Source organism: Pongo abelii, chromosome 7, assembly GCF_028885655.2.
Source record: "Pongo abelii isolate AG06213 chromosome 7, NHGRI_mPonAbe1-v2.0_pri, whole genome shotgun sequence".
Lineage (NCBI taxonomy): Eukaryota > Metazoa > Chordata > Mammalia > Primates > Hominidae > Pongo > Pongo abelii.
Genome location: NC_071992.2, coordinates 161,051,470 through 161,063,564, shown reverse-complemented (window position 1 = coordinate 161,063,564; position 12,095 = coordinate 161,051,470). Strand labels below are relative to the sequence as shown.

At 61.1% G+C, this 12,095-nt stretch overlaps 1 protein-coding gene across 9 annotated transcripts in view; it reads left to right on the top strand.

Moving 5' to 3' along the window:
- Window positions 1-12,095, top strand: part of ARHGAP39 (Rho GTPase activating protein 39) — a 154,400-nt gene that overhangs the window by 129,234 nt on the left and 13,071 nt on the right. For all 9 annotated transcript variants that reach the window (XM_024251610.3, XM_024251609.3, XM_054519299.2 and 6 more), the window contains 2 exons: window positions 6,817-8,179; window positions 9,476-10,037. In XM_024251610.3, the coding sequence (XP_024107378.1) occupies window positions 6,817-8,179; window positions 9,476-10,037 (1,925 nt within the window). The remainder of the gene's footprint in view (window positions 1-6,816; window positions 8,180-9,475; window positions 10,038-12,095) is intronic.

The following is a 12,095-nucleotide window of genomic DNA, read 5'->3' as shown; positions in this document are numbered from 1 at the left end:
TGCCTGGCTTAGGCAGCCTGGAGCCTGCGGTGCTTCCCTCAGCCCCTGGTGGAGCAGCAGAGTGCTGGAGGGTCCTCAGTTAGGTCCACCCCTGGCAGCTCAGGCCACACGTGCCAAAGCACTTGCCAGGCCTGTCTGGAAGGTTGGCGCTAGTCACAGCGGAGGGGTGGGCTTTGGCTTCCAGTAGCCATGGGTCAGCCTCACAGACTGCTGGAAGGTTCTGGAGACCCCCCTCAAGACCCTACTGCCTTCACGCTGGGTGGGCAGGGCGCTCCCTCCACCTCCCAGGATATCCAGGCAGAGGCAGGCACGTGGATTTCTCCTCCTTGGCCGTGTGGTGACCAGTTTGCTGTGGGAGATGCAGGGCCAAGGCCAGCTGCTGTTTCTGTAGGGGGGTGGATGTCTGCAGCACGGGCCACCCAGGGGCACTGTGATGCTGGGGAGGAACTGGAGGACCCGAGGGGGCTCTGGCGTTCTACACAGACGATTGAACAGCTGGAGCTTGGAAGTGGTAACGGTTTGTTTCTTACATTCATATTTGTTGAACATTAGGGTTGTGGCAGGGAATTAGAGCCTGCCCTGGTCCCAGCAGTGTGGCTGTTTGATGGAGGACAGGTTTTATAGCCTTCCCGAGCTTCCGTTTCCTCATCAGTGAGATGGATCTGAGCAGCTGACTCAGTGGTCACTGCAAAGTGACAGAGCTCGTAGTGGAAGGGCCACCCCCACTGTGGCAGATCAGGTCCTGGCTCTGGTCACCAGCCTTGGGGCTTCCTGTGGACCCAGCATGTGCTTAGTGGACCAACGCGACTGCATCCTTCGTGATGGACGTGCCCACCTGGTCTTTGTTTGCCAAGCACTGCCTCAGCTCTGTCATCCCCAGAGTGCCATTCTCCCCCAGGATCAAGGGCCCGACTCACTGGCAGTATCCCTGAGCTCATCTGCGGCACCCACAGAGCTTTCAGGGAAGGCGATGTCCCAGGTGAGGTGAGGAGGACCTTCTGGCCTCTCTGGGGATGTCAGGAGTAGGGGGTGGGTCGCTGAGCTAAGCCCGCCCCAGCGTCCTGCCCTTCACACCTACCAGGCCACTCTGGTGGCTCGGCCTCCTTCAGCGGCATGGAGCCGCCTCTGGCCCCACGAGCTGACACACCAGGTCCTGGTCTCCACGAAGGTCCAAGGATCCTCCTGGAGGTCCGCAGCCCCCGCAACCCTCCACTGGCTGCACTTCCTGTGGCCTCTGCCTCTGTTGTGCCTTTGGCCCCTCTCAGAGGCTGGCACCTTTCACCTGGCTGACGATTCAGCCTGCTGAAGATCCCTGTTCAGACCACGAGTACATCCATGTGCTGGCCAGGCCCCCCGACACAGGGCCAGCAGCTGCACCTCTGGGCTGTAAACTAATGGCTGGGAGGAGACAGCCCACATCGAGCTCTGTGTGGGGCGTTGGGTTCTCTCTGGACCTGGCGGGGAGAAGCGGCCTTGCCACTGCATTGGGCGGCCCAGCCCAGCGTTTGCTGTGAGTAGTGCCGTGCATCCCTGAGGGTGATCCCTGGCCCTTGGCCAGTGTGGTGATGGCAGCCTGGCCTCCTTCAGTGGCCTGGTTGGGGGCTGCTCCACACCAGGCAGCTTGGCCACCTCCTCATGCCCCTCCCCTGTCACTGTCATCCTGTCGCTGAGACCTTGGGACAGAGGACCAGTGGTGTCTGGAAGAAGAAGAGGCTGGGTCCACGGGGGCATGAGGGAGGCCTGCCAGTGTGCAGCAGCAGGGTACTGCCTCGGGGGGGTTGTGCCCTGGGGTGATGCATGCATGTTTAGCTGGGAAGGTGGAGCAGGGTGGGAAAGTGGATAGCCAGACCCTGTCCTGAGACGTTCTCAGTCCTTTTTTGCTGAAACCTGCGTGCTCTGTGTGTTCTCATGATACGTGGAGGTGGGACTCACGCTCGCCAGAGTTGCACTTGTAGACTGGTTGAGAGCAGGCACCCAGCTGAATCTGCCAAGCCAGTTCTTCCTATGATCTAGGGCTTCTGGAAAGAGGGAACTTATCTTCCTTGGGGAGTCAGTGAGAGGGCCTGCCATGCAGCAAGCTGGGCACAATTACAGCGGTGCTAACATCTCCTGGGGTGGAGTGCGGAGTGTGCCAGGGTCCCATTGTGGCCGCTCACAGGAGATCCTGCCCTCAGCCAACCTGGACTTCCACCAGGAGTGAAGCTTTCCTCTGGACATGCTGGAGGCCTAGGTGTGAGCTGCCACAGCCATGCGGGTGCTTCTGGGAAGTGGGAGGAGAGCTGGTGTCCAGCCCCATGCCAGCCCCATGGGGCTGAGAGCAGAACAGGTGAGAGCCAGCCAGGCCCGCTGGGCTCAGGAGGCCTTGGAAGCCCCACTCTGCCCCCAGAGCATGCCTGGTGCTTCCTTTCACAAGTTGCCATCAGCATAATGGACCACTGTGATGCCATGTGAGATGGCAAGAAATAAAGTCCCTGTGAAATAAATTATATGGACGCAGTTCACTCAGGGAAAAAAAAAAAAAAATTATAAACAAAAGCCAGGGAGCTGACCCAGCCCTGAGTACAGCGAAGGCGTACTACTACCTCAAAGCACATTGCTTCTGGTGGTCTCTGCATATTGAGATAGAAAAAAAAATCTCACCAGCTTGATACCAGCACTCAGGGTATCAAGAGACCACACCTAGAACAGCAGGGATAGCAGTGGGGTCGCCCTGGCAGGCAGCCTGGTAGGGTCAGGCCCAGAGGGAACACGGGCGAATGTGAAGTCACAGGGCCTGGAGAGTGAAGTTGTTTTTCAAGCATAATTTCAGATGTATGGTGTCTTGTTCTGTGTGAGTATGACTGTGTCTGTACTCAGGGACTCTGGCGGAGCGTTTTCCTCGGCAACCTGCGGCACTGGGTTGGGAGCCTGTCGGCTGCTGCCGCCGCGCGCTTCTCCCGGTTCCGTCCAGGCTCTGCAGGCACAGCAGCCGCTTCTCAGGAGCGACAGCAGCAGGGACGCACTTCTGGCTGTGGTTTTGTTTTGCTTTGGTTTTGTGCAGTGCTCCCAATTCTTCCTCCGAAAATAGGCTCTGGGAGAAGCAGCCCTCAGGGCCCTTAGTGTCTTCTCATCCTCTGTCACCGAACTGCCCTGCCTGCCCGACTTCAGCATTTTCAGAGGCCACGACCGCTCTTAGGTTTCCAACTTCCCTTGCAGTTTGGAAGTGTCCACTGAACAGCCTGTGTTGTGATGTTTGATTTCTGTTAATTTACTGAGAGATGGGTGAGATGGTCTCTCTGCTCTGGTGCCCCTGCCCTACAGAGAGGTGTGGGAATTAGGGAGGGTGAGGAGGAGATGACAGGTTAGAGAAGGGTGAGGAGAGAGAGGCCTGGGGTTCACTTGCCCTGGAGAGATGGGAACGAGCTGGGCTCAGGAAGAGGGGCTGTGAAGGCCCATCGGGGAGGCCGGACCGGCTGAAAGGGCAGACGTGGCCCAGGAGGAAGCCCAGCAGGGGCAGCTGAGCCATGGGTGCTGCTCAGTGCTCCCAGGGGCCGGGGCAAGCTCAGCCAACTAGGGATGAGAATGACAGTCGGCAGGGCCTGGAGACTGGGTGTGATTTGGGGGAACTGAGGAGAAGGGCCAGGCGATGGGGTGGGGGGAACACAGGCTCAGGAGCTGCCCCAGGGAGAGAGCGGAGCTGCCTAGATGGCGGAAGAGTGGGTGGGGCAGGGCAAGAGACCCCTCAAGAGACACTCTGGGAGCCATGGGGCGTGGTCCTCACCTAGCTGCCACTGTGTCTGTGCTGCGTGGCCTGGGGAGAGTGTCTAGGCCTCTCGGGGCTTCCCCATCTGTGACTCGGGTGCCCAGCACAGGCCTCGGCCTGCACTGAGGAGGTGCTTGGCACACGCGTGGCAGTGCCAGCCTCCTTCCCTGGCCAGGTGGGATCATCGGCATGTGGGCAGGTCCTCTGGCCTTCTTACCTTTCCTCATCTCTGCCCCAACTGGGCAGAACCCATGTCCGTTCCTGAGATAGAGTGTGGCATCTGACCAGCAAGCCTTCCTGTGCCTCACCTCTGCTCATACTCACCCCACCCTCCCGGCCGCCTGCCAGCCCCCCATCCTCCCCCAGCAACCCTAGATGGCAGCGGAAAGGCGCCTCCCTGGGGCCACAACAGGGCACCCTGTGCTGGGACCGTCTGCCAGCCCTTCCCTAGGCCTGGCGCAGGCCTAAGGCAGTATCTGTTAAGTGGTAAAAAGAGTCACAGATATGCAAAACTAGTGGTTCGCATTGACCGAGGGTTTTCTGTGTCAGTGCTGAGCTCAGGGCCTTACTGCGTGCACGTTGTTTTGTTGAATCTTCGTCATAACTGAGGAGGAAACTGAGGCAGAAAGATGTTAAGTGAAATCCAAGCCTTGCAGCCACAGAGCAACAGACTGGAGTTCAACCCCCGATCTCCCGAACTCCGGAGCCCTTCACCCCTCAATGTCCCCAGGCCATGGAGGGGTTGACCCCACAGCTGGCCCTCAGGGTTTGATGGCCCCTGCCACACTGGCTGCTACCATCCATTCTGCCTGGCTAGCCCCTGGTGTCAGGCTGGGAGCAGCCTCCAGCAGCCACGAGCAGAAATCCCAGGAACAGGCACCTGCAGTCTGCCCCTGGCTGCTGCCCTGACTTCTCGCCTGGGTGGTGTGGCCGTGCTGAGCGGGCCCACAGCCCAGTGTTCTGGAGCAGGTTGTCCCTGGTCAGGGGGTGCCATGTCTTCCGGGCCTTGCCTCACCAACCCCCCAGGCAATGGAGAATGTGGCCTTGTCCAGAAAGACCCCACATCAATCAGAGGGACACAACTGGCTTATAAAATGTGTGGGGTTTCTACTTTTGTTGTTGTTGTTTGTTTTAGAGATGGGTTCTCACTGTGTTGCCCAGGCTGGTCTCAAACTCCTGACTTCAAGTGATCCTCCCACCTCAGCCTCCCCAAGTGCTGGGATTACAGATGTGAGCCACCACGCCTGGCCAAATTCCTGGGGTTCTTTTTATTTTTATTTATTTATTTTTTTTAGACAGGGTCTCACTCTGTCACCCAGGCTGGAGAGCAGTGGTGCGATCATGGCTCACTGCAGCTTCGACCTCCCTGAGCTTAAGCGATCCTCCCGCCCCAGCTTCCTGAGTAGCTGGGACTACAGGAGCACACCACCATGTTCAGCCAATTGGTTTATGTTTTTGTAGAGATGGGGTCTTGCTCTGTTGCCCAGGCTGCTCTTGAACCCCTGGGCTCAAGTGATCCTCCTGCCTCAGCCTCCTGAAGTCTTTGGATTACAGACGTGAGCCACCATGCCCGGCCATTCCCTGTTTTTAAGCTACCTCGTTTGTAGTATTTTGTTATAAAAGCCTGAATGGACTAAGTGCGTTTAAGAGCAGATTAAACATAGCTGAATAGAAAAGTAGTAAACTGGAAGGCAGTTGAGAAGAAAATATTCTGAAGTGTGGAGCTGCCAAGCAATGGGAACTGTAGAACACAGCATGAAAACCACATGGGGCTGGGCAAGGTGGCTCACACCTGTAATCCCAGCACTTTGGGAGGCCGAGGTGGGTGGATCACGAGGTCAGGAGTTCGAGACCAGCCTGGCCAACATGGTGAAACCCCATCTCTCTACTAAAAATACAAAAATCAGCTGGGCCTGGTGGCACGTGCCTGTAATCCCAGCTACTCGGGAGGCTGAGGCAGGAGAATCGCTTGAACTTGGGAGGCGGAGGTTGCAGTGAGGCAAGACCGTGCCACTACACTCCAGCCTGGCGACAGAGCAAGACTCCGTCCCAAAAAAACAAAACAAAACCACGTGGTGTACAGTAAGAAAGACTGCAATTAGATTTCCAGAAGAGAAGAGAGAGGAAACAGGGTAAAAGTAACATTTGGAAATTGTAGAAGACGTCAAGCCGCAGATGTATGAAGTGCTATGGGTCTCAAATAGCCACACCCGAGTGGCCTCCAGGAGACGGAAGGTGGTGGAGGGGCCCCTCATCTCTCCCTGGCAGCGCCCTGGGTCCAGCACCCTGCATAGCAGGCATGGCTGTGGACACAGGACCAGTGCCCACCTTGGGCCGCCAGGGGTGGAGCACGTATGGGCATTGCATCTGCGTATCTGCCCCGCAGTGCTGCCCAGGGCAGGCTCTCCCTTATTGCGGATGAGTGAGTGGGACTCTTGCACTGAGTTGGGAGGACTGGTGAGGACGCAGACAGCGTGACTCCAGGGACTGTGGTGCCCTTGGCCAGGTGCAGGTGTTAGTGGGACACCTGCAGATGTTGGAGTGAGTGTGGTGACTGGGGCAGGGTCAGAGGAGGACAGTCAGTCTTTTTGGAGCTCACAGGAGCTCCCAGTCGGAAAATGGGGCCGTGGGATTCTGGTGTTGTGCCTTGCTACTGCTGGGCTCACCTGGACCACTGGGACGGGTCCAACGCCACTGCTCAGCAGGAACACAGGGCCCAGGAGCCTGCCCGGCGGCTCAGGCAACCCCGGAGACACCTGCACAGCACCCACAGTAAGGGCCCTGGTAAGGCCACCCCCGGTTCTAGTTACAGAAGCAGCCCTGTGCCCGGTCAGGAGCTGGGATCAGAGCAGACAGACGCCTGGTCGTGGGCGGCAGCTCCAGGAGAGCCCCAGAGGGAGGGCTGGGGGTGCTGGGGCAGGGCAGGTGTGAGGGGCTCCAGGCCACAGGGCCCCAGCGAGGAAGGTGTACAACAGAGGGTTCGCGGGAGCCGCTGCCTACAGCCCCCGAGGGGGTGGGGCGTGCCCAGAAGCAGCAGGCAGGCAGTCACCTGTGCCCGTCCACCCCCCACGCAGGACCTCCTCGCTGCGGTGGAACTCGGGCGCCAAAGAGCGCATGCTCATCAAGGTCGCTGATCGGGAGCCCAGCTTCCTTGCCGCCCAGGGAAATGGCTACGCCCCAGACGGCCCACCTGGGGTCCGCTCCCGCAGACCCTCCGGCAGCCAGCACTCACCCAGCCTGCAGACCTTCGCCCCGGAGGCTGACGGCACCATCTTCTTCCCAGAGAGGAGGCCGTCACCCTTCCTGAAGAGGGCCGAGCTCCCAGGGAGCAGCTCCCCGCTGCTGGCCCAGCCCCGAAAGCCCTCCGGGGACTCGCAGCCCTCCTCCCCGCGCTATGGCTATGAACCCCCGCTCTACGAGGAGCCCCCAGTGGAGTACCAGGCCCCCATCTACGATGAGCCCCCCATGGACGTGCAATTCGAGGCTGGCGGGGGCTACCAGGCCGGCTCTCCCCAGCGGTCGCCGGGCCGTAAGCCCCGGCCGTTCCTCCAGCCCAACAAGCAGGGCCCCCCCTCGCCCTGCCAGCAGCTGGTGCTCACCAAGCAGAAGTGCCCCGAGCGCTTCCTGAGCCTGGAGTACAGTCCCGCCGGCAAGGAGTACGTGCGGCAGCTGGTCTACGTGGAGCAGGCAGGCTCCAGCCCCAAGCTGCGCGCCGGCCCGCGGCACAAGTACGCGCCCAACCCCGGCGGTGGTTCGTACTCCCTGCAGCCCAGCCCCTGCCTGCTGAGGGACCAGCGCCTGGGCGTCAAGTCCGGAGACTACAGCACCATGGAGGGACCTGAGCTGCGGCACAGCCAGCCGCCCACGCCGCTGCCACAGGCCCAGGAGGATGCCATGTCCTGGTCCAGCCAGCAGGATACCCTGTCCTCCACAGGCTACTCCCCGGGCACGCGCAAGCGAAAGAGCAGAAAGCCCTCTCTGTGCCAAGCCACCAGCGCCACCCCCACCGAGGGCCCCGGGGACCTGCTTGTGGAGCAGCCCCTGGCCGAGGAACAGCCCCCGTGCGGGACCAGCCTCGCCCCCGTGAAGCGAGCGGAAGGTGAGGCCGAAGGGGCGCGGGGCGCGGCTGAGCCCTTCCTAGCGCAGGCTCGGCTGGCCTGGGAGGCGCAGCAGGCCCACTTCCACATGAAGCAGAGGAGCAGCTGGGACTCCCAGCAGGATGGCTCTGGCTACGAGAGCGACGGCGCCCTGCCACTGCCCATGCCCGGGCCGGTGGTGCGGGCCTTCAGTGAGGACGAGGCGCTAGCCCAGCAGGAGAACAGGCACTGGAGGAGGGGCACCTTCGAGAAGCTAGGCTTCCCCCAGATTCTGCTGGAGAAGAGCGTCTCCGTGCAGACCAACCTGGCCTCGCCAGAGCCCTACCTCCACCCCTCACAGGTGAGGGCCTAACGGGCAGGGCTGAGCTTGAGAGCCTGGGGCCAGCGCAGTCAGAGTGGACCCCGTGGGCCAGGCACAGGAGACCTGGCGTCCAGGGCGTGCACAGAGCACGCAGAGTTCTGAAGCCCCGTGTCTCCGGGGCCCTGGGCACTCCAGCCGGCTGTCAGGGCTCAGCTGGGAGTCCACGAGGAGGCCCCCATGGGGTGTGGGCTGCTGGGCATTCCCTGGTAGTGCCTTCCTCATCCTGGGGGCACCTGGGAGCTGGAGGCCACACCCTGACTCCAGCCACAGAACAGAGGAGGCCTCAGCAGACTGGGAGGGTGGTGGCCACCAGAGCCGTGGCCTGGGCCCCTGAGGAGCAGGCAGCCAAGGTGTCGGGGGCTCCCTGGTGGTTCTCAAAGCCAGTCCCCAAAGCTCCCTCAGGTAGGAAGAACTGCCGAGGGGACAGAGGCCCCAGGAATTCCGGGATGTTGCGCCCAGCCTGGGGCCTCTGGCACGTTCCCCACCTGGCTCCTGGAGCTGATGGAGGCTAGATCCCGTGGAGGCCGCGTGCACCTCTGTCCAGCATCTCCATCCTTGTTCTCACAGCGGGAGGCAGAGGGCAGGCCTAGCATCTGAGGACCCAGGAGGGTAGAGGAGGAACACGGGGAGCTTCCTGGGGTGGGGAGACCTCGGGGCCTGGGTGGCCTTCATGGTCTCCAGGGTGGAGAACTCAGAGCAGCTTCTGGTCCGTGATTCTGTCCACTTGTCAAGATGCAGGAGGACAAGAGGGCAGGGAGGCCCAGGGTGCTTGGACCAGGGTCCTCTCAGAGCAGCAGGCAGGGAGGGGCCTCCTGGAGGTCAGCCTGGGGTGAAGGCTGGAGGAAGGGCCTGGGGTCCCAGCAGTGAAGGGATTGGGAACCAGACAGCACTTTTACCTGGTGTGAACTGCAGCCTTCCGTGCCTGAACAAGGGCACTGACATTTCCTCAGGGGGCAGCAGAATGAGGTCAGCCCCCTGGGGATGCCAGCGGATGCTCCCCTTCCTCCTGCCTCACCCTCAGCCAGGTCACCTAGGTCACCCATCAGCAAGCTGCCCTGCCACACCCTGGGAGTACAGGGCTCCCGCGCCCCAGCTGCATCTGTGGACAGGCTGGGCTTCCCACCTCAGGCAGCCTTGTGGTGAGCAGGGCAGGCCTGTCACCTGGCTGGCTCTGGTGGGGCCCCAGCTCACACTTCTGGGGACTGTGGCCCAGTGGGCCCAACTGCCTGGCCCTCCCCCACCCCCTAACAGCCCAGCCCCATTTGTCCTTCTCAGTCTGAGGACCTCGGTGCCTGTGCCCAGTTTGAGAGCAGCCGGCAGAGCCGCAGCGGCATTCCCAGCTCCAGCTGCGTCTTCCCCACCTTCACGCTGCGCAAGCCCTCCTCGGAGACGGATATCGAGAACTGGGCCTCCAAGCACTTCAACAAGCACACACAGGGCCTCTTCCGGCGGAAGGTGTCCATCGCCAACATGCTGGCCTGGAGCAGCGAGTCCATCAAGAAGCCCATGATCGTGACGAGCGACCGGCACGTGAAGAAGGAGGCCTGCGAGCTCTTCAAGCTGATCCAGATGTACATGGGTGACCGGCGGGCCAAGGCCGACCCGCTGCACGTGGCCCTGGAGGTGGCCACCAAGGGCTGGAGCGTGCAGGGCCTGCGGGACGAGCTCTACATCCAGCTGTGCCGGCAGACCACCGAGAACTTCCGCCTGGAGAGCCTGGCCCGCGGCTGGGAGCTCATGGCCATCTGCCTGGCCTTTTTCCCGCCCACACCCAAGTTCCACTCCTACCTGGAAGGCTACATCTACCGGCACATGGACCCCGTCAACGACACCAAAGGTAAGGCCATGCCCGGGCTCTGCCACCAGCTCAGGTAAGGGCAGTGGAGAGGGTTCCTGCTGTGCTGGGCAGCAGCTGGTGAAGTCCCTGGTGGCCCTCCACGCAGGGCCATGGCTCGACACTCACCTCCCGAAACACCCCACACGCTGGGCCTCCGCTGGATGTGGCCTCTTCCTGGAGCCCCACCTAGGAACTGAGGTGAAGAGCCCCGGAGCCCTGGCAGACACGAGGGCGTGGGGCCTCGATGGCCGCATCCACTCTGCTCCAAGCCCACCATGGCCAGTCCCGCTCCCTGACAAGGGCAGGCACGAAGACGCCGAGGGCAGAGCAGCCGTAGTCAGGCCCCTGCATGCCTGCTGCACTTGCCTTCTGCCATCCGTGACCTAGAGGGGTTACCACCCTGGCAAGACCCAGGTTGTCTCTTCTGGGCATGGTCCTGGCAGAAGGCTCGTGTGAGCAGGCAGGAGTTTGATGACTGTGGCTCACATGCAGGTCACGCAGCACCTAAGCTGCCCCAGAGCTGCCCCATGGGGTCGTAAGTGGAAGGCATCATCACATCCTAATGGCTGCCTGAGGCAGCGTGGGAGGCCAGAGTCTGCCCAGGGCTCTCCAAGACGATGCTTCAGGTGTGCTGGGCCCAGGCCATGGTGCCATCAGCCAGACAGCCCCGTGTCTGCAGCAAGCCACCCTCCACCTCACATCGTGGGTATCTACAGGGCACAGCCACAGAACTGATGTCCAGAAATGCATGCACACACACACACATGCACACACGCACACGCACCCTCCAGGTCAGACATGCCATAGACTGTTCTGTGGCAGTGAGAGCCCACCCTGGTCTGGCCTTTGCCTCCGCAGAGATTGAGCCCCTGGTCAGGGCCTTGCTGGGCCTTACCCCATGACCTCCAGCCCAGGTGTGGAGGAGGTGGCTCCCAAGCTGCTGTGGGCACACAGAGGCAGGATGGAGGCCACAGGGCAGTGTTGGGTATAGGCACCACCCAGCCCATCAGCTGTTTGTGGGGAGATTTTGGAAGCCATGCAGTTTCACCCGACTTTTCAACACAAGATCATAGCGGAGGCAGAGCTTGGCAGGTGGCCGGGGCTCCAGGTGTGCAGAGGAGGACCAGAGCAGGGTGTCAGGCAGACTGGGCTGGCTTGTGAAGCCCAGTCCCTGGTCTTGGGCCCTTCAAGAAGCAGGTGGAATCCTAGGGGCTGTGTTCCTGTTGGCATCATAGTTCACCTCCTCGTCCTCTTCCAGAGGGGCCTGGGAATGTTGTGCCTGAGCTGGAGGCTGTGGAGCTGAGCCCCCACTGCTCAGCACAGCATGCAGCCCACAGTGGGTACCCCCGAAAGTAGGCAAGTGAAGGGCCAGAAGACAGCCAGACAAAGGCCTGAGGTTTCTTGGGCCCATCTTGGGCCAGCTGCCTAGCCAATGTGTGGCTGGGCCGTTTCTGCTGTATGTAAGTAGAGGCTGTGGCTTCCTAGGGGAGTGTGTGCTCCAGGCCGCTGCCCTTCACACTTAGGCTCGTGTGCCTTTGTCCTTGTGTCTTACACCTGTGGGGTCCTGGCCTGCATGGAAAAAGGGATCAGGCTTCAGCCTGGGAGGCCGTGGCTTCAGAGCTCCGCCAAAGAAGGCCCATGAAGGCCAAGAGCACCGTCTGTGTTGGAGTGACAGCGGGGCTGGGGCTCTGTGCAGTCCCACTGGCAGGTAGCCTGCATCTTGGCTGTGGTACTGTGGCCACCCTGGGTCCCTGGTTGGCCCTGAGCCCAGAAGAGAGGTCACTACATACACAGTGGCCATCCCTTCCCAAATGAGCCTCACAGCCCCTCCAGCCAGCCTCCTGTGCCTAGGAGGTGTCCCTTTCACATGGAGGTGCTGGCTGCTGCTCAGAAAGACAGGCCCAGCCAGGCACAGTGGCTCACACCTGGAATCCCAGCACTTTGGGCCGAGGCAAGAGGATCCCTTGAGCCTGGGAGTTTGAGACCAGCCTGGGCAACAAAGTGAGACCCTGTCTTTATGAAAAATTTTAAAAAGGAAATTAGCCAGGCATGGTGGTG